The following is a 24,591-nucleotide window of genomic DNA, read 5'->3' on the forward strand; positions in this document are numbered from 1 at the left end:
GCCATCTAAGACTATAGGAAGAGTTGCAAGCAGACTTGCACTAGAGGGGTAATGTTAGTGGGAAGAAACTTGAGAGCTCTGTAAGGTGAGGGGAAGCCCTCACCAAGAGGAGGAAGAAGAAATGCATTGGAAAATGGGATCTCCTGTTGCTGTTTCTCTGTAATTCCATGTTTTCTTGGTATCACTGCCACTAGTGTATGGTTTTAGTTCAACTCTGGCTTCCAGTTGTCAGAATTCAAGTTCTGTGTTAAAGTTCTCTTACTTGAGACTGCTGGCTGCAGATGCAGAAGATGGTGGTAGCACGTTGTTCTCTATAGGCTCATGCTGAGGAGCCTGTGGGCTTGTGATCTTCATCTCACAGGTCGATAATATCCAGTGATGTGCTACGGGCTGTGACAAACATCAGGCACATGTTTGGTACAAGCTTTCAAGGAATTCTAAGTATTTTAGGATTGCTTCGGCTTGGAAGCATAAATGTGCTCTCTGTTTAAAGCAGATCATAGAGCAGTTTGGGTTGAAAGGGACCTTAAAGCTCATCTAGCTCCAATTCTGCTGCCATGGGTAGGGACATCTTCCACTGTACCAGGTGATGATAATGATCTGTGGTTTCTGTAAGAGTTCTCTGCACCATCTGGAGCTGCTCTTAGGGACAGTCTTAGTTGTACAGATGAATTATTTTAGACACCAAAGCTGCTGGTCCTGATTGTCTCTCATCAGTTGAAACAGTTTTTAAGGGATCTTGAAGCTAGGATGTTGAGTTCCTTGAGAATAAGAATTCATGCTTTACTCTGCAGGAAGCCAGTGGGTGGGAATGGAGAGCAGATCTTTTATGTAGATGCTGTTACCAGGACCTTATTCCTTGCCAATTGAATTGTCTTAGTCTCTCAGGGGTTTAGTTATGTGTGGTATTCAGAACTGCTCAGAACAGCCAATGGCTGTGAAGACAGCCAAGGTAGGATAAAGCTCTACTAGCTCTTGAGAGGTACTAATAGATGCCCCCATGTCCAGTACATGTTCAAGCCAGGGTCTACATTGTGGAGTTAAGGTGTTACTTTTGATTAAAGGATGTTGAAGGTTGCTTTTGGCTGGTTTCCTTGTGAGTGCACTTGGGAATTTGTGGTTTACCATTGGATTCTAGTGAAGAAACCACAGTACCCAGATTGCTTTGTCCAGTTTATGACAAGGGGGAGGAGAGATGAGAATTTCTTCCCTAATTTAGGCATTAACTTTTCCAGTCTCGAGTGCCACCACTTGCTTGCGATTCTCACAAGCCCAGAAGGTCAAATTGATCCCACTGTCAGTGGAGATGGTCAGGAGCTCTTTGAGGATTGCATCTCTTACTGAGAACAAGGCATTGTGATTGCAGGTGGCAGGAGATTGTGTGGGAACTTGCTGAAGAAAGCTTTCTGGCTTTCTCCTGCAGAACAGATAGTGATTGTTTGGAGTGTTTGTTATTGTAGTTTGGTTCAGTCTCTGGACCATTAGGATGTCAGATGGCTCTTCGAGGAGGGACTTGATCATTTTCCCTTTGATTCAGTCCGAGCATATTTTTGGGAAAGAATTACTGTGTTTTCATTATGTCTAAGTTTGTATTGTGAGGAGGCACCATCCCTATTGCCACCCCCTGTTCAAAGGAGAAGTAGCACTGATGAACTTGTGAGCAGCTGTACAGCTTTGACAGAGCTGGATTTGGTTGATGTAAACCCTTAAAGGGTTAGAAAGGCAAGAAACGGGGTAAGTTTGAGTGGAAATAAGCATGAACTTCAATGGCCAAAATGTAGAATTGGAGGAATCCATAAGAGACTTCAGTTCTTTTTCTTTCTGTGCTAATGTTTTGACTTTGGGGTTTATACTTTGATGCCTGTTACGGATTATACTGTGTCAAAAGCTAAACAAGCTAATGAGAGCCACAGGGTCTATTTGAGCCCACAGCAGGGTGTGTGTCAGAGGAATCTTTGGTTTATAGATGGGTGTTTCTTGGGTAAGAAATGTGGTTTTCTAGGTTTAGCCCTGAAGAAATCGAGATGGTGAGAAAGTCTTTGTTGGAGGACTTGCAGATCTCCTGAAGGATGTCCACAGTCTATACCTGAGAGTGCAGACACAGGTCCGGTATAGAAATAATCCATACATGACACGCACACGCTCCTTACCCTGTCCTCTAAGGAGTGACAAGTGACATTTCTTCTCTTGGGAGAAGGGTCTTCCCTAATTTCACTGCAGGTGATGTAGGGAAGAGAAGCATCGATGTCATGTCTCTTGCTTTGAGACAGCTTCCTGCTCTAACCCCTTAGCTTGTGATTAAATGGTTTGCCCAAGTCTGGCTCTCCCTTGCCTGCTATAGGCAGGTTTCAGAATATTTTTCCTTTTGAGCATAAAGAACAATGGAGAGGGAAGAGCCAGGCTTTAATTTCTAACTTCTGTGACCATACAGTGGAGGGTTCTCAGCTCGAACTGGCTGCTTGCAAAACCAGCTCTATTGACGCGGTACTCCTGCAGTACATCTCACTCCTGCCATGTAAGAATTGGACTCACAGGGGAGCAACTACAAATTGTGTAATGTCAGACACTGCAACAAGAAGAAAAATCCTCAGTGGGGTTTCTGTTAGTACAGTTCTTGTTTTCCCAGAGTAACACCAGCTTGCTCATGGCTTGGTTGCTGCTTCTACAGGGAAGAAACACAACTCAAAGCCTGTTAGTACGCGTATAAACAGCAACTGATGCTGTGTGCTAGAAGAGACACCCCAGATGAAGAATTAAATTGCAGTGGCATTGAAATGGAAATGGGCCAGTCTTTGGGGAGGTTGTTATCTGTGTAAGCAGTTTGCCTGAATCTGGTCCTTTGAGAACACATAGCTCGATACTTGAAAAGAGGAATTTGGTTTGCAAACTGCAGCCTTTAGAGAATCCTGAATGCTGGAATTCTGCTGTAAAAAAGAGAAAACAAATAGAATCCTCTTCATGGGAAACTCCTGAATGAAAATAAATCTCTTGTGGAAAAACTGAAGTGTAAAGAAGTGCTCAATTTTAAATTGTACCACTAAATCCATCAGGAGAAATGGGGGGCGGGCACTTTTTCCCCAGGACAGGGGATGTTTCACACTAGTCTGGTAGCCTTAATGGACCCTGGGGCTTTCATGGTCCTGTGATAAAAGTGCTTTGGGTATCAGCATCTCCAAGGAGGAGGGCAGAAATAGCTGAATTATTTTTGAGGAAGCTAAAGCTAAAAGCAGTAGACACTGAGCTTAAAGCTTGATGCAGATCACTGATGAATATGGTGTCTGTTCAGGCTTATGAAGGTGGAGGGGTGCGACGGTTCCAGTACAAACATGTCACATCAAACAAGTGGAAGTCTGATTGGCCTTCTGTGTAAGGAGTCTTGCTGTCTGGAGTGTCATGTGCTTCAGTCTCCTGAGCTGAGGTTTTCACTCATTTATATCCCGAGACATTTGAATACCTTCTTGCACTGTTACATACAGGCAATAGCACAAGAAATTCATGAAGTCTCATTCTGCACTTTCTCATGAGTTATTTTTTGATCATACCCCCCCAAAAAATGAAATTGATGAAGATTAATCAAGATTTTACTTGTGCATAATGGCATATAGAAGCAGAATGAACAACCTCCATCACCAGAAGCAGAGCTCCACAGTCATGAATGGTTTCTACTGCTGGCATTTGCAGCTCACTGCACCTAAAAGACAGGCTGAGAGAGATGGAGTTGTTCAGCCTGGAGAAGAGAAGGTTTCAGGGAGCCCTTACAGGAGCCTTCCTGAACCTAAACAGGATTACAAGAAAACTGAGAGGGTTTTTTTACAAGGACATGCAGGGATAGGACAAGTTGGAGAATGACTTTAAACTGACAGAGGGGAGACTGAGATGAGCTCTTAGGCAGAAGTTGTTCCCTGTGAGGGTGCTGAGGCGCTGGCACAGGGTGCCCAGAGAAGCTGTGGCTGCCCCATCCCTGGCAGTGTTCAAGGCCAGGCTGGACACAGGGGCTTGGAGCAAGCTGCTCTAGTGGAAGGTGTCCCTGCCCGTGGCAGGGGACTGGAGTGGCATGAGCTTTAAGGTCCCTTCCAACCCAAACCGTTCTATGATTCAGCCCATTACCCTGCAGTCTGGCGTGCATGCTGTGATACTTGCACTTATGTCCAGCACTAGCTTTCCTCCATGGTCTTTGTTCACACACAAAATCAGACCATAATAATCAAATAACTCCATTAGAGCCGCAGCGTGTGTATCTCAGTCTTCCAGCCCTGACTTTTTGTGTACAGAATTCATTTAAAAGCAAATACCTGAATTCATTGAGTTAAAACAATTTCAGATGCCTCCCTGTGAATGCTTTCAGTTGTGGGTTTGGACAGAATCACCTGTAACCCCAGGCAGGAAACCAGTGGTGATGATGCCACAAGAGCCTCCTGAACCAGTAGTGAGTTAGTTTGCTTTGCAGAAGTTGTAGGGAAAGAAGCTATCATCCTGTATCTTTTCAGGGGGACCTTTGAAGTTCAGCTCTAGAGTGAAGTGAGTGATTTTATGCTGTGACTTTTGTCACTGTCACTGACTAGCTCTGAACACTGCAGAACTCTTCTCTTTAATTACCTGCTTCCTCATTCATATTTAGTTTCCAGTTTGAACCTTTTTCTGTGGCCTTATTGCTGTTATGTGGCATGATTTTTAATCACATAGAATAGATATATGTGATATATATAGTAACTCCTTAGCAGACCAAACAGTGTTGTCCTGAGAAATGTATAGTCCTTTCCTGTGATACGTTGAGAAGAAATAACTCACATAGTTTCCTTATCGGGTTTGGGGCTGGGTTTTTTGCTGAAATTCCCACATAGTTGTGGTTTTGCCCTTGTCTGACACTGAGAACTGCAATTCAAATGGAATGGATGTGAACTGCTGCTAAAATAAGGATTCGGTTTTTAGCCTGAGAAAATCCCACCAAGACATTATAATCTGGCGTGGCCTGGGAATGCTGAGACTTACATGTTCTTTTATTAGTGAGTAACCAGTAATACTGGAACTAAAGTAGATGATGTTCCCGTTTGTCAACACAGGCATCCTGTCTGAAAAGTCCTCTACACGGTCCCAGAGATTTCAGGTAGAAGACTTTTTATTAAGGAAAATCCATTGACTTTTGAAGGATTTTGATTTTCTGCAAGATTATAACAAAATATAGTGCCTCCCTTAAGTATGTATCTGTAATGAATATAGCAAGCCAAGTTGGACAGAGTCTTGGGCTGCACGGTCTAGTGCGAGGTGTCCCTGCCCATGGCAGGGGGTTGGAACTGGATGATCTTAAGATCCTTTCCAACCCGAACCATTCTGTGATTCTATGAAGCAGAAAAGACTTTGTTTAAACTTTGATTTTAGTTTAGTACACTTGGCACTTCCACAATAAACATGCTTTAGTTTTATGCTTGAGAAGACCCACTGTAGTAGGAGCATGAAACTCACTGGGAGATGGTTTGTCGTCAGTTGGCCACTGTTTAGCTTCAGCCTGGACAAGAGAGAGCTCTGGGAAGATGCTGTAAAATGGTGTGTAAAGTACGGAACAGGTCAGAACAGTCTTTTATGGATTGATCTAGACAGTGTTGCATTATGCACATCTGAAGGACCTCACTATTAAAAGTTCAACACTCTGTTGCTGTTTAATGGCAGCATGAGGGGCTGGAGTTAAAGCTCTCCACCTTAGAAGCATAAGAATTGCTGCTACATAAGACTTTAAAATACACTGGGAGTTTGATCATAGATCTCTCCTTACTTTTAAGATGCCAATATGAAGGTCACCAAGATGCAGGTGGGTTGTGCAGCTGTGCAGGCTGCTCGTGAACCCTCTGGTTTGCCATTACCCATTGGCACTTGGTGTCTTTGTTTTCAGATCAGGGTCTTGGAGAGCCTGGGCAACACCATCACTGTCCATGGCTTCGTTTGCCTGGGGGTGGTGATCAGCAGGGCTCCTTATGTTGGTTTGTAGTGTGTGCAGCAAGTGTGTGTAAAGTTAATAATGCTCATTTTAGTCATATTTTATGTGTATTTACAACCTTTCCGTGAAACAATGCTTAGACTGTAGGTGGGTGCTTGTATCCTGTATGGGATGTCCTGAAGTCTACTCCTGTGCTGCACAGCTGCTGCTGCGCGTGAGTTGAGTAGTTGTGATGTGAGGTTGTAGAATTGGGTGTTTGGAGAGTTTAGATGCTGAAAGGGAGGGCCTTGTTAGTAAGACAGGGAGGGCAGGAGATGGATATTGTGCCTGTTAATTTAACTTCTGCCTTATAATACAGGAAAACTGTGGTTTGGACTAGTGCATGGTCTTGTGCTTCTGAATCTTTACAATGCTCAGTATTTTATTATCTTTGGAGTCTGCTTTAGGTGCATTTCTGGAGTAATGAGTTATTGAAAGTGCAGAGAGGATCCAAACCCCATGTGATAGTCTTTGGTTATTTCCAGAGACTTTGGGCACTTCCCTGACCAGAAGTGTACATGAAACAAAGGCAAATTGTGAACACCAGTGTAACAGAAATTGAGTAAGTTGTATGCTTAGATGAACAAGGGTAGCTGTTTGTTTCAGCTTAAAAACATAAGAATCATGACTTACTTTGGATATCTAAGGAAGTATCTCACAAACCCATATCAAGTGAGACTTTAAGCGTAAAAAATCCATCATAGTAAAGGAAATCCAATGGAAATTAATCAGTGGTAGGTTTCATCATAAGATTTGTCACAAATTCCTGGCAAAACACTGGGAAAGCTCCTGCTTGTGTCTGCTTCAGTTCTCCCTGTTTAAGGTGGGGCTCAGTATTTCCCTATCTCCTATGATTTGTCTGGTTTTCAGCTGCAGGTTCTTTCAGGCAGTGACTGTCTCTGGCTGTGCCTCAGTCAGTGGAGGGCTGAATGAAAATCCAAAGTATAAACCCTTCTGACAGGCCACAGCACAACTGGACTGGTTTTAATGATAAAAGAGCAATATTAGTTCATCTTTGCGAGTGCCGTCTGCCCTGCTGGCTATTTAGATTCATTTAGCAGGTTGTGCCTTTAGTGCTTCTAGAAGGAAAGAGGGAGAAGGATCTAGAGTAGTTGTAAAGAAGAAGCAGATATATTTGTCCCAAAACTGACCCCGAGAGAACATGGGGTGAGTTTAGTCACAGTATTTACACATCGACATTTCCCTACATAGAAGATGTTCGTTCTCATGCTGTGTGTGTCCATTTATTACACATACAGACATATGAAGGAAGTTGTATTTACACTGATGGAGATCTGGAATGAACCCATTCTCATTAACTCCTCATCCAGTCTCATAGAATAGCGACTTAAAGACTCAGATAAATCCTCTTTGCATTTATGTACCAGAATTGGTGCGTTTAGAAAACCTGGGTCTTCAGATCATCGCTAACCTGTGTTTCACATCCACTCTTCCTTTGTCCTTCCATGTAATCAGTGTTGTCCTCAAAGAATAAATATACCTGGATTCAAGGCCAGGCTGGACAGAGCCTTGGGTGACTTGGTTTAGTGGGAGGTGGGGGGTTGGAACTGGATGATCTTAAGGTCCTTTCCAACCCTAACTCTTCTATGAGTCTATGATATGCTGGGAAGAGGAGGAAAATGACCAGGTTCTGTGTGTCTCACTTATAACAGATCAAAGAAAAATTCACTTGCTCCTTGTATCAGGAGGACACTGCATTTGGATGTCTTCATTAGCTTTCTGTATCCAAATGCAGTGTTTAAAGAGCTCCAGTAATTGGCCCCATTTGCAGCTTGGCGAGGGAGCCAAGTCCATATAAGCCATCCTCAGTCAGGAAGCGGGAATTAATGCGTGGTGTTTCTCATCCCGTGGTTGCAGTTCTGCTGTTGGGAAGCAGATAACTTCATTTCTAAACCCACTTTTGGCTGCCTTTGAGAGAACCCAAATGCAGGATTTCCAGTGTTGTGGTAGGGAAATGGTACTGTCACTGTTTCCAACCATTTCCTGGGGATGGGTGGCTGAGGAGCAGCTGAGGAGGCTGCCAGGAGCAGTTGCAGCAGCGGGGGTGCATAGACTGGGATGAAATAACATCTGTGTTTGTCAGTGTCAGTTTTTAACAGCATTTCCCTGTCCTTACAATGCTTTGGAGTCTCAATTACATGAATCAGTTCAGCAAAGCATGGAGTGAAACCTTGACCCTTTGTTTTAGAAACCCGACGTGCGGCTCTCCAGAAGCAGCATCGACCGAGAGGACGGAGGTCTCCAGGGCCCAGTAAGTATGTGTGGGATCCTCTCATCTCCCACCTCCTTCTCCAGTTTCCTGGTGGAACGTGTACCCTGTCTTGATGGTGGCGGATGATTTAAAGCTCGTGCTCAGTGTTTCCGCTATCATTGCATGGTTCTGCAGTATTCCAAGAGTCCCAGTTTCGGTGGGAGCAGCAGCCGTGGCAAACTTGTACGTGCAGCAGTTTGGGGAATTTGGGGTTTGTTGGGGCTTTTTCCCCTCAAAGCTGCTGTTGAAACAAATATTAAATGGATTTTTCAGTGTTCACATGCTGCAGACCTGGGCCTTTTCCTTAAAAATGGGGATAATTTTCTGGAAGTTTTGTCAGCAGGAATAAAATAACTTCTGCAGTTGTTTAAATATCCAAAGGGTTTTCTTACAGGGAATGTAAATGTTGCTGTTGTATTACCCAGCAGTCTGTTTGGGGTAGATGATCCGCTATGAAACAAATGGAATAACCCCCGTAGCCATTCATTTATTGGCAGACAACAGCTGTGGAATTCTTTCTGACTGGCTTCCCTCCTGTCTAACTAAAACCATCTCTGCAGTTGTTAAACTACCATTGGAATCTCTTCATCACACAGATAGAAAAGAGGAAGGGGGGGGGAGTTAGGCATGGGGCTGTTATTGATAGAAACCTGATGCTTCATCCACTGTTTGTCTTCAGGGGTCACCTTTAAATAGTGTAATAGTTAAAATCAGTTCCCTGCTTCAGCTGGGGTGTGATTGTAAGCTCCTGGTCTGGCTTCAGTACTTCACTGCCGAAGAATTTAGGGACTCTTCCTGCACTTGCAGCCAAAGCACAGTCATGAATGAGTGTGTTAATGACACACTGCAGCGTGGTCTCCAGACACATCCATGCCTGGAAGAGGCTTTGTTGGAGGCAGAACCATGTTAGTTATTGTTCTGTCTTTGCTATTGTTGCATCTTTATACAAGAGCCAGGAAAGTATCACTGCATTTAGTGCTGCTCATGAGGATGCTTTGAGGTAACGTGAGGTTTTGAAGTCATGTCAGGGGTTTGGTAGGGTGCAGGTCAGTGGCACTGGGTTTAAAGTACTGCTTGCAGCCAGCTGCTTTCTCTGGCTGCTGCTGGATTTCAGCACGACTGCCTAGGGTTAGAATTAAGGTTCCAACACCCAGATGCCAAACTGCTTGTAGGGGAAGTCCTGTCTTCCTGGAGGAGGTAGTTCAATATCAACCCCCATTTGAAAGAGTGTGAAGAAAACACTTACTGATCATTGACAAAATGAGTTATAAAAGACACTTCTAATCTGTGGTACCTGCATTTCTAGTTCCAGAATTTGACTTTGCATTTTTATAGCTCTTAATACACGCAGAACCTCATTCTGACTGATTTCATTTGCAGTGGGAAATGTCTTGTGCTTCTGACTCACAGAAGTTTGGATTGCTCATTGAGAGGGTGAGAAATAGTGGTTATTTCTAGGAGAACTGGGATTAAATAATTGCCCAGTGTTGCACATAGATTTCTGTGACAAGGACAGAATCTGGTGCACGGAGGTCGTTTACATCTTCCCACAAAGTGACTTCATGGTTGAGTAGTTGTGGTACTTGGAGGAGTGTAGAGCAGGAAGCACAGCAGCTCTGATTCCTGCTCTGGAGCAAGTGCCTGCAGTTCAGGGGCACTGGGTGGGAGATGCAATAACACATGAGCCTGTTCTTGGATGTGATGATACAAATGCTAAGTTGCCACACACGTTTTATTAGTCCCTGACTGCTGTGCATGTGGCTGTATATGTAACTGTGCACATCGACATTCACTTCAAATGTGCCACTTTCTGAAAGCAAAGATTCAGGAATTGTTTCAGAGGAATTTTACTCTCCTTCCTCTCTCCTCCCCGTTCTTTTCCCCAGCGTTATCAGGTTGGAAATACTCAGGTTAACAACACAAGTCAGTTAATGACACGACTGATGGTGCTGGCAGGAAGCAGATGGATTTTCCAGCTATAGAGGGCAGGTGTAGCACAGCGTGGATGTGGGTTTCAGAGGTTCCTGGTGACAGCAGAAGAGTTCCAGGACTTTGGATCTTTGGTTTCTGCCCCTGGTTTCTGAAAGTGAAATCTGATTTGAAGTCTGCAGTTACAGACCTGCACTAGGCAGGGGGAAGATGCTGCTTTATTTCTGGTCATCACATTTCTGCTCTAAAGCTTTAAGTTGACAGGACATGATCTGCCCCTCAACCTTCTCTTCTCCAAGCTGAGCACACCAAGTGAACTCAGCCCCTCCGCTAAGTCTTGTTATTAAAGCCCTCTTTAGGTACTGGAAGCTGCTGTAAGGTCTCTCCAGAGCCTTCTCCAGATAGGGTTTTATATTTCACTGTTGGGAAATGGGCTGCTTGCAGTGTTTGAGATGGTGCTGATGGAAGTTATGAGCACCGCAATAACTGATCTAAATGTGTATTTTTACTTTACAGGCTGGTAACCAGCACATATATCAGCCCGTGGGTAAACCAGGTAAGCAGTAAGTTCCTACACTGTCATCTTGAATCCTTGATCACAAGTCTTGTAGCAGCAGCAGTGAGCAAAGGTTCATGCCAGTATCTTCATACTAGGGGTGGATTCATTTCCAGGTAACTGCACGTAGGTGTTTTGATGCACAAAGTGTTTGGTCTCCAGAGATGCAGTCACCAAAGCCAAGAAGTGTTCAGATCAACAGGCGGGGAGTGTCTGGAGGAAGCTGAATCACTGTGTAGGACTCCACCATGTGGGGAGTTCAGACATGTCAGACAAAAGTAGACACCTACATTTGGGGTTCTGAGTGTCAGAATGAATCACAGCCAGGATTCCTGCCATGAAGAGGTCTGATTTCCCCAGACATAGACATGTGTGGTACGAAGGGGTGAGTACCAGTCATCTCTGGGGTAGGTGTACTGAGATGAGCAGCACTCACCCCACAAAGGGAGTTCTGAAGTGTCTTTTGATACCTGTAAGACACATACAGATGTGCACCTCCTCTGCTAGTGCAGTAAGGCAAGAGTAACCGCCTTTGTAGTGCTGACAGACCAGAGCTCTGCAGGTACATCTGATGTGTTGCTCCTCTAAAATGCCTCTTGTTGCATTAACCAGATCACGCAGCTCCGCCAAAGAAACCTCCTCGCCCTGGAGCCCCCGGGCACTTGGGCAGCCTCGCCAGCCTCAACAGCCCCGTGGACAGCTACAACGAAGGGGTGAAGGTACGTCCCTCGGTGCCACGTGAAACGCACTTCAGGAGAGCAAACATTGCCCTGTGAGGCAGCTCAGTGCTCCTGAAGTAGAGACTGGGACTGAAGTGACTAAACCCACCCTGTACATGTTGTCATGGGGCAAACATGCACTGGCCGCTCTCCAGGGAGGTGGGGAGGTACTGGTAGGGTCCTGTCCTCCCGTGCTGTGATTCAGCATCGTCCTCACTAGAACTTTTCCCAGGTGAGCTTATGAGCCGATGAGACTTCCCACAGGGACTCGGCTTCCCTGCTCAGCAGCTTTGTTACGCAGGAAGGAGCACAGCCAAGGGTTCCCAGTTACTTGGTTGTACCAGAGCCTTCTGTCCTTGGTCACAGAGAAGTGAGACGTGTCTGAGCGCCGGTGCTCAAAAACCCCCTGCTGCAGCACCAGGGCTCCTAAAACCCTGTCAGCTCTGGAGAACAGGGGTAGAGGGGAAATGGGTTGTCTGACCTGTGATGGAGATACTTACTAATGTGTCATTTCATCTCCACTGAATAGGCAGTAAAGCCAGAAATGAAACTTTACAGTTTTCTAGCAGAGAGATGCTGCCCCTCTGTTCATAGAATCATAGAATCCCACCCTGGTTTGGGTGTGAAGGGACCTTAAAGCTCATCCAGTTCCAACCCCTGCCATGGGCAAGGACACCTTCCACCAGAGCAGGTTGCTCCAAGCCCCTGTGTCCAACCTGGCCTTGAACACTGCCAGGGATGGGGCAGCCACAGCTTCTCTGGGCACCCTGTGCCAGTGTCCCGTCACCCCCCTTGTTGCAGTTGGTGTCAATGGAACTGCTCCTTAGCGTGTCCATCACTTTTAAAGTCGTACCTCTAGGTGCTGTTACATCCTTTAGGACTCTGTTACCTTCCTAATCCAGAGGAAACAAACATGAGTGATCTCAGGACCTCCCGAGAGGATCCAGTGGAGCTGTTTCTGATGCTGGCAGTTCCCAGCAGCCAGTTATAATGGTGGTTGGGAATTGTCAGCGTAACAGAAATGCAGCTGATCAATACAATGCAGCTGGACCATCAGCAGCACCTGGGGAGGTGATGTGTTTGTGTCCCAGCTATTGCCCAAGAGCAAAAAGATGGGGTCTGCATTAGAGCCCAGGCTTCTGCAGGTAGATCGGGGCAATCCCTGCTGTAATAGTACAGCTCCCCATGGAAGGAGAACCTAATCTAAACCCTGCCAAGCCTGTAGTAAAGAGCAGGAATATATTTAGGGATCAGCGGTGGTGGATTTGAGCAGGATTATTTATTACCACTTGGTGCCAGTGCTTTTCAAGGAGCCAAGCCTCAGAAAATGTCAGCAGTCAGTAAGAGAGGTGTCACTGAGGTTGGTGTCTCTCAAATTGCCTTCCTAAATGCTGATACTGGAGCATGAAAAATGTTCTCTGAAAGGCATCACTTTGACAGCAAACAAACCTGAGCAGCCAAAGCCATCAGCAGTAACAAGTGATGAGATGTGTGTGCTGCATAGCTGCTGTGGTAGGGAAAAAGGGCCGATTCTGGTTTTCCTGTTGAGAGATTCCTGAAATGGGGTTGCTTTATTGCCTCTTGAATCAGACAGCCCATCGTTTTTGGTGGCGTTATAGCTTTGTTAACACCTGCAGTCCTAAACGTGCTTCAGGGGCTCGTTTCAGACTCCCTGTTCTGTTACAGCCATTGCTGATTCCCACTCCAGCCCCCCTTTTCTGCAGAGTACAAATGAGAGGACTGGAACCTCTTGTCTTCAGGAGCCTTTAGGGCATGTACAGGGAATACCTGGGTTTGTGTTATTAAGTCACCCATGTCCACACAAGGGAACTCCTGACTTCACAGTCTGCAGAGCAATGGTGGTGTGTTGGGTATGAACAAGGAAGAAAATGGAGTGGGAGTGTTAAGGAACACAAATGTCCATAGTCTTGGAATGTTGGGGCCTGGCTGTAGGAATTGAGTTGGGTGTAAATCCATCTAGAATGGGTTCTTGGTAGTTTTTAACCATAACTGTGGTCAGTCATCGTGAACAAGAGCTGCACAGTGAGATGCCCACGTGGCTCCTATCATGGCTTTTCTGAAGGAAAAAGGTTTGGGAAGATCCTATAGCCATCAAATGGTTTGGGTTGGAAGGGACCCCAAAGCTCATCCAGTTCCAACCCCTGCCACAGGCAGGGACCCCTTCCACTAGAGCAGCTTGCTCCAAGCCCCTGTGTCCAACCTGGCCTTGAACACTGCCAGGGATGGGGCAGCCACAGCTTCTCTGGGCACCCTGTGCCAGCGCCTCAGCACCCTCGTAGTAAAGAATTTCTCATAGTAAAGGACTAAAGAAGATGAATACAACATTCTCTGATACCTGTTGAGGACTGGGTCGCTTGTGTAAAGGCACTAGGGTTGCACAAGACGTGTTGTTTCCCCCCACTGCCAAGGCCCTCTACTCCATTCACCACTTTGCTGCTCACCAGACTGGCTTGCTCCTGCCAAGCTTTGCATGATCTCATCCCCACGTGTTCAGTGCAAAGCCAGCATGGGTGCATGGCAACTCCTTCCACTTCCAACGCGGGTGCACAGCAGGTCACGAGCACACGGTGCTTCCGTAACAAATGGACCAAGAGCTAACATGAGCGATAGCGTTGAGGATGCGTTTCTGCTGCAGGCTTTTTAACTGGTCTCTGATTGCTACACATGGTTTGGGTTTGGTTTGGTTGGTTTTGGTTTGGTTTTTTTCCTGCTGAATTTTATTAATATTGTTTTTCTTTTTTCCCTTCTTTTGGTAAATTTCTTTAACCTCCCCCCACATTCTGCTCAACCATAGCCATGGAGGGTAAGCAGCGCGCGAGCGGGTGTGTACGTGCCCTATCCCAAAGTGTCTCTGCATGTGACTTTGCCAGTGACTGTTTTAACTCCTCGATTGCTGAAACCAATGACAATCACAGCCTTTCACTGGTGATTGGGGCCATTACAGGGCTCTCCTTCCTAAGGTATATTGGGATCAGTAATACACTAAGATTGAACCTCTGTAATAATTGTCAGTACCCACTTTGTAAATGCCACGACATGGAACCACCATGCACTGAGTCCTGCGCTCCTGCCTTAGGCAAGGTTTCATCCATGTATGTTATAGTTTCATCAGGGTAGCATCTCAGGTGCTTCCAGTGAAACAGCTCTGTAGTTAGGGCCACTTGGGGTGGATCTCACACCACCAGGGTGGATGGGCACTGTGGGACCAGTAAAAGAAGCAATTCTTTAACGTTCTGCTCCCACCAAGCACTTGCTTGGGCAGCTCCAAGTGGTGAAGAGCTGAAGGGAACTGGGGTGCTCATGGTTTTCTAAGGGAAGTTTTCTGTCTCTTTTCTGGCCCAGGATTATTTTGGTCTGTGTTGGATTTAACTCCAGACAGATCTGACTCAGTGGGAGCTCTGCATAAGAACTACAGCATTTTTAACCTGTCGAGGTGTTTTTCTGATCTATTGGAAGCAAACTGTAAGAAACCATTTGGTGTTTCCCAGCTGTGCTGGTGACACCAGCTTTGTTAACCTGCTGGGAATTTTCACTGAGAGAACAATCGTACGCACTGCGATACTCTCTCTGTACTGTATCATTATGTTAACTGTGCCCTGATGTTGTTCTGGAGCACAAAACATCCTGGAGCAAGGAGCCTCATACCTGTTGCCTTAGCAGTGGAACTGTCCATCAGTAGTGAATCATAGCATCATAGCATGGTTTGGGTTGGAAGGGACCCCAAAGCTCATCCAGTTCCAACCTTCCACTAGAGCAGCTTGCTCCAAGCCCCTGTGTCCAACCTGGCCTTGAACACTGCCAGGGATGGGGCAGCCGCAGCTTCTCTGGGCAGCCTGGTTACCCCTTAAACAGGTCAAGTGTTTTGCGCTCATGGTTCCTCACATGACTTGACTGTTCAGGGAAGTCCTGGTAGAAGTCCCCCAGCGTCATTCCAAAGATCACGTTCAGTCAGAACTAAAGGAATCTTCCTTCCGACCCCCGGGTTCGAGCGCACTCATCCAGTGCAGGAACGCAGCGGGATCGGGTGGGGGCTGTTGGGAATGTGAGGCTTTCCCGGTTGGGAAGTTGCTGAGCCCCATCTGCTGGGCACAGGCGGTTGAACATCCCCTCTGCTTCCAGATCCAGCCGCAGGAGATCAGCCCTCCTCCCACCGCCAACCTGGACCGCTCCAATGACAAAGTGTACGAGAACGTGACCGGGCTGGTGAAGGCCGTCATAGAGATGTCCAGTAAGATCCAGCCCGCGCCGCCGGAGGAGTACGTGCCCATGGTGAAGGTACGGAGGCAATCCCTGAAATCCGTGGTTTGTTTCTCCCCTGGATGAGGTCCTCCAGTGGCTTAGGAGAAACTTCCTGACAGCTGGAAGTAAAAGACCTCTGTGTGCTTATGGGGCTGGAGCTTTTAGTGTTAACGGTACTGTGGGCAGTGGTGCTTTCATTCTCCACCTTGCCTGTGCTTATCCAGGGGCTGTGAGTTGTGCATCATCTTAGAATCGTAGAATCATAGAAGAGTTTGGGTTGGAAAGGACCTTAAGATCAGACAGTTCCAACCCCCCTGCCATGGGCAGGGACACCTCACGCTAAACCATGTCACCCAAGGCTCTGTCCAACCTGGCCTTATCTTCTGTGCGTTTCTTTCTAATTGGCCCTTTGGTGTCTGGTTAATGGGAAAGCTCAGATTTGAGAGTAGGATTTGAAGGTCTCTCCTCCAGGTTCTAACTCCCTTCTTACCCAGATGGGGAATTCAGTCGCTTCCTGCACTCCTACGGTTCTCTCATCCCTTCCTTCCCAGTTTTTAAAGTTTATTTCCTTGGTTTTCTTTCCACAGGAGGTGGGTTTGGCACTAAGGACTTTACTGGCAACAGTGGATGAGACCCTCCCAGTGCTCCCCGCAAGCACCCACAGAGAGGTACGTGGGGCTCCTGCTGCTCAGTCAGTACATTGCAAGGGAGCATCAGCCAGGAGTTACCTGGGCATGGTCTGGCTCTCTCTTCATGCCTGCACACACATTGGGGATCACTGAACTTTCTCGGGGACAACCCACACTAGAGCAGGTTGCTCCAAGCCCCATCCAACCTGGCTTTGAACACTGCTGGGAATGGGGCAGCCACAGCTTCTCTGGGCACTCTGTGCCAGTGCCTCAGCACCCTTACAGGGAAGAACTTCTTCCTTAGATCCAATCTAAACTTCCCTGTTTCAGTTTGAACCCGTTACCCCTTGTCCTGTCACTACAGTCCCTAATGAAGAGTCCCTCCCCAGCATCCCTATAGGCCCCCTTCAGATACTGGAAGCTGCTCTGAGGTCTCCATGCATCCTTCTCTTCTCCAGGCTGAACAGCCACAACTTTCTCAGCCTGTCTTCATACAGGAGGTGCTCCAGTCCCCTGCTCATCCTCATGGCCTCCTCTGGACTTGTTCCGACAGTTCCATGTCCTTTTTATGTTGAGGACACCAGAACTGCACACCATACTCTGAGGTCTCACAAGAGCAGAGTACAGGGGCAGGATCACCTCCTTTGACCTGCTGGTCACGCTGCTTTGGATGCAGCCCAGGATACGGTTGACTTTCTGGGCTGTGAGCACTCAGTGCTCCTGCTTTAGAGCAGAGAGTGCTGGTATTCCATCTGCTGCTCCACATGGTGCCCACAGAAGCAGCCCCAGCTGCAGCGTCAGGGGCTGTGGTGGGAGGGTCGCTGCTGCATGTGAGATGCTGATGACAACTTGCACTCGACTGCCTGTTCTCATTCCAGATCGAGATGGCGCAGAAGCTGCTCAACTCGGACTTGGCCGAGCTCATCAACAAGATGAAGCTGGCGCAGCAGTACGTCATGACCAGCCTGCAGCAGGAGTACAAGAAGCAGATGCTGACGGCAGCTCACGCTCTGGCTGTGGATGCCAAAAACCTGCTGGATGTTATTGATCAAGCCAGACTGAAGATGATCAGTCAGTCCAGACCGCACTAAGGCACCGAGGGGAGAGCTCCATCCAGGAATCCCGCTTGCAAAAGGATGGCGTTGGCCTTCCACCAGCAGTGAGGATTAACCCAGCGTCGTCCTGGCTTTCCAGCGCCTCTCGCTTCAAGCAGCCCTGACTGCCCGCTGCTGGTTCTCTCTCTCATGACAAGTTTAACCATGTTTTCCTCACCAAGCCAAGCTGGGATTCGGGAAGTGGCATTATCAGAGATGAAGTTTGTACAGAGAAGTCCTCGAGAGCTGCGGAGCACAAAGCAGCTCTGCACCCATCGCATGGGCCACGCTTAGCCCAAAGCTGCCACAGGGCTGTTGTGGCCTCGGAGCAGCAGATGGGAGAGATATTGTGAAGTGAAGAATTCGGGGAAACCTCAGGGCTGAGAATTCTTGCCCACAGTATATGAACTATCCAGACTGGAATTTTTGTATTAGAACACTTACGTCGCAATATGCTAATCACAATTTACAGAGAAAAGAGTTAAAAGCTATATTTTCAAGACTTCAGTCATTTCAAGACGAAACTAAAAGCCCTCTCTTCATCTTCCTGCCTTTTACTTTGATGTGAACGTGTGAAGGCTTCGGTTGGAATTAGCTGTAGAACACGACTGAGAACTTTTTTTTCACCGGAATAACGTGCCAGTTCTTTTGTAGCAATGGTGTTTTCCTTGGAAGTGGAAATGCTGCTTTGTACCAGAGCAATTCAGAGCTGCATTTAGAGGAGTTCTGTAACCATCCATGCCCCCCATTTTGATATAATTTATAAAAGACAGATTAAAGCCATGTTGACTCTTTTAAACCCACTGTAGTTAAACTAACCCATCCTTTTGTCTATCTTGCCTGGGAGGAGTTACAGTAGAGCAGTGTAATTAGATTTTCCTTGTTTTTTTCCAGTTATGCCATCTGTTCTGTTAAAATAAAACCCACACTCCCTTCTTGCTGTTGAGGGATATAAATTATTCTCAGGAAGAATATAATGAACTGTACAGTTACTTTGACCTATTAAAAAGGTGTTACCAGTGACATCGTGTGACTGTGTGCGTGTGCATTGCAAGAAAACACTCTTTGAGTTTCCTCCCCGTGCAGTTCATTCCCCACTCTAATCCACCAGCATTTCAGAATTCACTTGTGCAGGACCCAAAGAACAACAATGAGCTTTTGAGGAGGAAATCCAGACTTGTTTTCCTGAAAGCAGCTTTACTTCCAGCTGTGGAGTACAGCCACAAGTCAGTGTCACCATCAACGTAAGTGACTTGTAATGACTTGGTGGCACTCCTTTAGACTTCTACGATCAATTGTACTATGGGGAGGTTTCTTTAGAAGGGCTGGGGAATGTTTGCAGGATTGTTTGGAAGCTCAGTGGGGTTCCAGCAGCAACAGGGAACTGAATTCTTCCAATGGGTGCCTGCATCTTTCAGAACAGAAATGAGCTGCAGCTTTGCAGGAAGCTGGGACACTGCAGAGCACATCACGGTTGGGCCAGATGCGGAACTATCTTCCTACATATATGCCTCTGGAGACCTTGGTACACAGCAGGGACATGCTCCTAATGCAGTTTTCATTTCAATACACCTATGGAAGTCAGCCCTTACCTTGTAAAGTCACTCTGGAAAGTCCTGTTCAGAAGTTAGAGACTTAGTTAGAGACTTAGGTACTTCTATGTATACGATCTTCCACACCCACCCTTCAAAGCAGAAATGCTCCTTTTCTTCTGGCAACACAGAAAACGACACACAACAGCATAGACTCGGTGCCTGGCACTGCAAGGCTCCATCTGCTTTAACTGTACCTGCTCATGAACAGCCTCCTAGCTCTAGCTGCCAACAAGGATCTTTACCTGAAGAGCACAGCTATCCCTACTTGTTCAGTTCAGCCACTGCCCTGTGCTGTGAAACTCACATAATCCCTGCTGTCCGCAGTCCTTACTGCCCCTCTCTAGGTTACATTACCCAGTACGAGGTGGAAGCTGCACTGCTGCTGAAGCATTAACTGGATATGTCAGAGCTTCATGAGAGGCTGCAGCACCGAAGTCACAGCACTAAACATGATCTCATCCTGTAGCTGCCAAGCTCCCATGCTCCCTGTGACATTCCACACTGCCTTACTCCTCACTGTGCCATGCCTGCACTAGGTACAAAGACAAGGAAAGCTGTAAACCCCCTGATCAACACGTGCCGATGGCAGTTTTGGTACCTGCAGGTAACCTGGCTCCTTCATCCACTCCACATGCATCCACTTTAAGAGACAGAAGTACAATTCAATGTTCTTTATTATGGACAGGTACAAAACTAATTAGTCGAAAAGACCAAAGCCCATGTCATCATCAGATTCCTCTGATTCTTCTTTCTTTTCCTCTTCTTTCTTTTCCTCAGCTAGAAAAAAGAGAACAGAATCAGCATTTTCAATGTTATCAGCTCACACAGGTCACATACATAAAGACTTCACATAAGACAACTAGCATCAAGAAGCAAAGCCTGGGCAGCCCAGACAAAGTAAGCTAATAACTAAGGAAGCATTCCCCCTAGTAGGAAAATGGGTTTGTGCCTTCAATATTAATGTCTATCATAACTGAAAAGCTTTAGAGAAGCTCAGGACAATAAACAGGATGATGAGCCTTAATTCTGAGGTTATCCTCTACACTGAGTGCAAAGCAGGGTGCGCTCACAACCCAGAAAGCCAACTGTATCCTGGGCTGCATTAAAAGGAGCGTGACCAGCAGGTCCAAGGAGGGGATCCTGTCCCTCTGCTCTCCTTTTGTGAGACCTCACTTGGAGTATTGTGGGCAGTTCTGGTGTCCTCAACATAAAAGGACATGGAACTGTTGGAGCAAGTCCAGAGGAGGCCACGAGGATGATCAGGGGCTGGAGCACCTCCTGTATGAAGACAGGCTGAGGAAGTTGGGGCTGTTCAGCTTGGAAAAGGCTACGTGGAGACCTCATAGCAGCCTTCCAGTATCTGAAGGGGGCCTATAGGGATGCTGGGGATGGACTCTTCATTCAGGATTGTAGTGACAGGACAAGGGGTAAAGGGTTAAAACTGAAACGATAAGTTCAGGTTAGATATAAGGAAGAAGTTCTTTACTGTGAGGGTGCTGAGGCACTGGAATGGGTTGCCCAGGGAGGTTGTGAATGCTCCATCCCTGGCAGTGTTCAAGGCCAGGCTGGACAGAGCCTTGGGTGACATGGTTTAGGTGTGAGGTGTCCCTGCCATGGCAGAGCGTTGGAACTGAATGATCTTAAGGTCCTTTCCAACCTAAGCCATTCTGAGATCCTAATTCGAGCCCCTCTAAAGGTGAGGCCGTTGTTAACACCCACGTGCACGCTGCAGAGCACAAACCACACCGAAGCTCCAAGAGGAGGAGCCGAGCAGACTCGGGCTGGCAGCAAAGCGCTTTTTAACCGAGCACTTCCGGGTGCCACTTACCAGGGGCAGCACCGCCCGCCGGCGCAGCGCCGCCCGCGGGAGCAGCCGCGGCTGGAGCACCGCCGCCGCCACCGGCTCCTACGTTACAGATCAGGCTCCCGATGTCGATGTTGGCGAGAGCCTGGGGACAAGCGGCATCAAGAAAGCCCCGTTAACACGGGCCCAACACGGAGGGCGGCTCTGCCGGGTCACGGCATCACAGCGGCGACCGCGACGAAGCAGCAGCACGGCCCGGCCCGGCCCAACCCGGTGCTGTTCACACCGGTGAACGCCGCATTTCCAAGGTACCCGTGTCGGGTCTGTGGCCCCCGGCAGCCCCCCACAGCCACCCACCTTGGCGAAGAGTCCCGGCCAGAAGGGCTCCACGTTCACCCCGGCCGCCTTGATGAGCGCGTTGATCTTGTCCTCCTGCAACGAGACCGGCGCTCAGCACCCGGCCCGGCCGCGCCTGCCGCCATCTTGTGCCGGCGCGGCCGGGCCCGCACTCACCGTGACGGTGACTTCGTCATCGTGGAGGATGAGGGCGGAGTAGATGCAGGCGAGCTCGGAGACGGAGGCCATGGCGGGGCTGGGTGCCAGTCGCCGGGGACGGCCTTAGCTTCAGCTGAAGGACACAGCACCTTGGGCCGCCGCGGAGGAAAGGGGCCGCGCCTCCGTGAGGCAGCTTTATAATGGCGCCCTCAGCCAATCGCAACCCCGGAGGACTAACACGCACCACAGGCGTCAGCGGCGCTGCCCAATCTGGGCGCTGCCCGGGAGAGCTCCGCCAATCGCGGCGTAGAAGGGGCCGAGGGCATGGCGGGAAGGGCGGTGTGGGTTAAGGGGCGCCGCAGCGGTCATGGCGGGGATGCACTGGCCGGCCATGGGGCTCCCGCTCTGTCTCTGCCCGCTCCGCCCGGTCCCGGCCGTGTCCCGGCCCTGCTGCCCCGCCCGGCCCATGGGACAGGCCCGTCCTTTGCCGCGCAGGCAGGCAGGGCGCCCCTTAAACACCGGTGTGCTCACGGGGGTCTGCTTTTACCTCAGCGCCTCAGAGTGGAAACAGCCTCGAGGTGTGTCATCGTTATTGAGGGAGCAAGGGCTGTGAACTGCTTGTGCCGGGTAGGAGCGATCCCCAGCACAGGCCCAGGCTGGGCAGAGACTGGATTGAGAGCAGCCCTCAGGAGAAGGACCTGGGGGTGTTGGGTGATGAGAAGCTCCCCATGACCCGGCTTCAGTGCGCGCTTGAGCCCAGAACCCCCCCATGTGCTGGGCTGCACCCCCAGAGCGTGAGCAGCAGCTGAGGAAGGGGATCCTGCCCCTCTGCTGTGCTCTGGGGAGACCCCCCTGCAGTCCTGATCCAGCTCTGGGGCAGCAGCACAAGAGGGACATGGAGCTGTTGGAGGGAGTGCAGAGGAGGCCATGGAGATGCTGCGAGGGCTGGAGCAGCTCTGCTCTGGAGCCAGGCTGAGAGAGCTGGGCTGGGTCAGCCTGGAGAAGAGAAGGCTCCTGAAGGGGAGACCTGAGAGCAGCTCCAGTGCCTCAAGGGGCTGTAGGAAACCTGGAGAGGGGCTTGGGACAAGGGATGTAGGGACAGGACAAGGGGAATGGCTTTAACCTGCCAGAGGGGAGACTGAGATGAGCTCTTAGGCAGAAGCTCTTCCCTGTGAGGGTGCTGAGGCGCTGGCACAGGGTGCCCAGAGAAGCTGTGGCTGCCCCATCCCTGGCAGTGTTCAAGGCCAGGTTGGACACAGGGGCTTGGAGCAAGCTGCTCTAGTGGAAGGTGTCCCTGCCTGTGGCAGGGGTTGGAGCTGGGTGAGCTTTAAGGTCCCTTCCAACCCAAACCATTCTGGGATTTCATGAAAACAAAAAAAAAATGCAGTAGGGAAGACTCATCAGAGCAAACAGCACAAGCCTGATGATGGAGCAGGATGTTAATGCAGTGAACAGGAGAGGCTGAGACCTGCATGTTGTATGTTGGGCAGTGTCCTCAGAGCTGCCACTAGATACAAAGGAATTCCATTTACCTCGGAGTGCAGAATGGCCAATATTTGTTAATAGTCTCCAAAACAAGCCATTCCTATGTACCACTTACAGCATTTAACAAGTGCTGTTATTTAGGGTGTCAAATAAATGCTTTCTGATCTCGTGTTCTTAACAGAAGTGCATTTGATGGATGCCATTCAGAGCACAGTTCATGTGCTGCAGGGCTTGCCTAGAGTCCTGGGACACAGTGAGTTTAGACCTTTGAGAAGGCACCTCTAAGCAGGGCTGAATCAGCTGTGGTCTGTCTGTTGCTCTCCCAGTAAACGAAGTCTCCTTCCAGCTGTGTCCAGGTTACAGCAGAATCAGCTGAGTCTAATGCAGCTGAATGAGTCAGGACTGTGCAGTTGTAACTCAGACGGTGAATGGCAGGATTAGTGTGTTTGTCATTCCTTTAGAAAGATGGGTGCTTGCTTTGAAACCATTTTGTCAAAAGGAGCAGGAGAAAATGGTCGTTTTGAGTGAGAAGTGGGCACTTCCCTCAATCAGAACATCTTCCCCAGCAGAACAGCTGTATTTGCTATTCATGTGCAGTCAACCCACTTCCAGGCAAGTTACTCAAAGAGCATTTGTTCAGTGTTGGTGATGCTGCAACGGAGCTGGCCCCGGCTGTAGGGGTATCCACCAGCAGAAAGCCGTTTCCACTCACCAGTGGCAACCAAGCCAGAGCTCTCACAGAAACATGGACCCATCCAGGTCCTTCATTAGTAACTGATGGCGTTAGTGAGAACAGCTGTGTGAGGTGTCACCAAGACACTGCTATGCCTGTTGGCAGAGCTATGGGAAGAAACCGGTTAAAAAGCATCAGGGAGTCTGAGAAAGAGACTGGCTGTGGAACCATGCTCTGCCCTCCCTGAGGTGGGCACAGTCACCAGGAAAAACCAAGCAAGATCAAGGGGGTCCTGTGTCCTCTCCCCACCGGGCAGAAGGCAGTAGCTTAAAGGAAATGAGGGAATAGAGGCAAGTCCATGCTCAGGGTTGCAGGCAAAACTTGTCCTTGCCCACTTCCCTTTCCCAGGTGCCTCTGTACAACAGGTAAGAGGCTCTAGATGTGGAAGGGAAGTCAATTGTTAATGTGGATGAGGGTCCCTCTACACCAGAGGCGTTGACAAGATCAGAAAGGCTTACCCCTGTATTGTGACAGATACATCAGGATGGATTATAGCTGTAGGTGACTCTCTTCTGAGAGGAACAGAGGGTCTGAAATGCCACAGACCCTCCTGTGAGGGAAGTGCTGCTTTCCTGGGGCCTGGGTTAAGGCCATCACTAAGAAACCTCCTAGCCTGGTATGGCCCTCAGACTGCTGCCCATTACTGCTCTTCCATGGGGGTGGCGATGAAGTTGCAATGCACAGACCGAGGGCAATCAAAAGAGACTTCGGGGCCTTGGGAAGGTTAGTAAGGGAATCTGGAGCACAGGTAATTTTTCCTCTATCCTTCCAGTTGCAGGCAATGACACTGGAAGACACAGACAGACCCAGTCTATTAATACATGGCTCTGTGGCTGATGTCACAGCCACGGTTTTGGGGCTCTTGAGGTAATAGGAGCTAAGAGAGAAACTGGTGAAACACCTCAAAGGAATGATGGTTGTTCCACCAAAAAGGTGACAAGCTGACAGCCCAGCTGAAGTCCCTCTACACCAATGCAGCCAGCATGGGCACCTAAAAGGAGGAACTGGAAGCCATCGTGCTGCTAGAAAGCTTACAACCCAGTTGCCATAAC

The 24,591-nt window shown here is 48.4% G+C and overlaps 3 protein-coding genes across 29 annotated transcripts in view; 1 reads left to right on the forward strand and 2 right to left on the reverse strand.

Annotated features, from left to right (window-relative positions):
- PTK2 (protein tyrosine kinase 2) overlaps nucleotides 1–18,450 on the forward strand; it is a 201,502-nt gene extending 183,052 nt beyond the window's left edge. For 11 of the 27 annotated variants that reach the window (XM_061447653.1, XM_061447654.1, XM_061447634.1 and 8 more), the window contains 7 exons: nucleotides 8,178–8,240; nucleotides 10,686–10,725; nucleotides 11,338–11,444; nucleotides 14,260–14,268; nucleotides 15,585–15,740; nucleotides 16,292–16,372; nucleotides 17,212–18,450. In XM_061447653.1, the coding sequence (XP_061303637.1) occupies nucleotides 8,178–8,240; nucleotides 10,686–10,725; nucleotides 11,338–11,444; nucleotides 14,260–14,268; nucleotides 15,585–15,740; nucleotides 16,292–16,372; nucleotides 17,212–17,424 (669 nt within the window). In that variant the 3' untranslated portion in view covers nucleotides 17,425–18,450. Of the gene's footprint in view, nucleotides 1–8,177; nucleotides 8,241–10,685; nucleotides 10,726–11,337; nucleotides 11,445–14,259; nucleotides 14,426–15,584; nucleotides 15,741–16,291; nucleotides 16,373–17,211 lie in introns of those variants that run through there. The other 16 variants (XM_061447637.1, XM_061447639.1, XM_061447643.1 and 13 more) reach the window with 4 other exon arrangements.
- Nucleotides 1–24,591, reverse strand: part of DENND3 (DENN domain containing 3) — a 410,308-nt gene that overhangs the window by 297,686 nt on the left and 88,031 nt on the right. The window lies entirely within an intron of this gene.
- Nucleotides 19,679–21,508, reverse strand: RPLP1 (ribosomal protein lateral stalk subunit P1). The gene is made up of 4 exons (XM_061447524.1): nucleotides 21,340–21,508; nucleotides 21,184–21,258; nucleotides 20,851–20,971; nucleotides 19,679–19,799 (listed from the first exon to the last, which is right to left on the reverse strand). The coding sequence occupies exons 1-4, from the start codon at nucleotides 21,409–21,411 to the stop codon at nucleotides 19,720–19,722; spliced, it is 348 nt and encodes a 115-aa protein (XP_061303508.1). The 5' UTR covers nucleotides 21,412–21,508; the 3' UTR covers nucleotides 19,679–19,719.

Source organism: Pezoporus flaviventris, unplaced genomic scaffold (assembly GCF_033815535.1).
Source record: "Pezoporus flaviventris isolate CSIRO_AGI_PZ_B2104156 unplaced genomic scaffold, CSIRO_AGI_Pfla_v1 ptg000007l, whole genome shotgun sequence".
Lineage (NCBI taxonomy): Eukaryota > Metazoa > Chordata > Aves > Psittaciformes > Psittacidae > Pezoporus > Pezoporus flaviventris.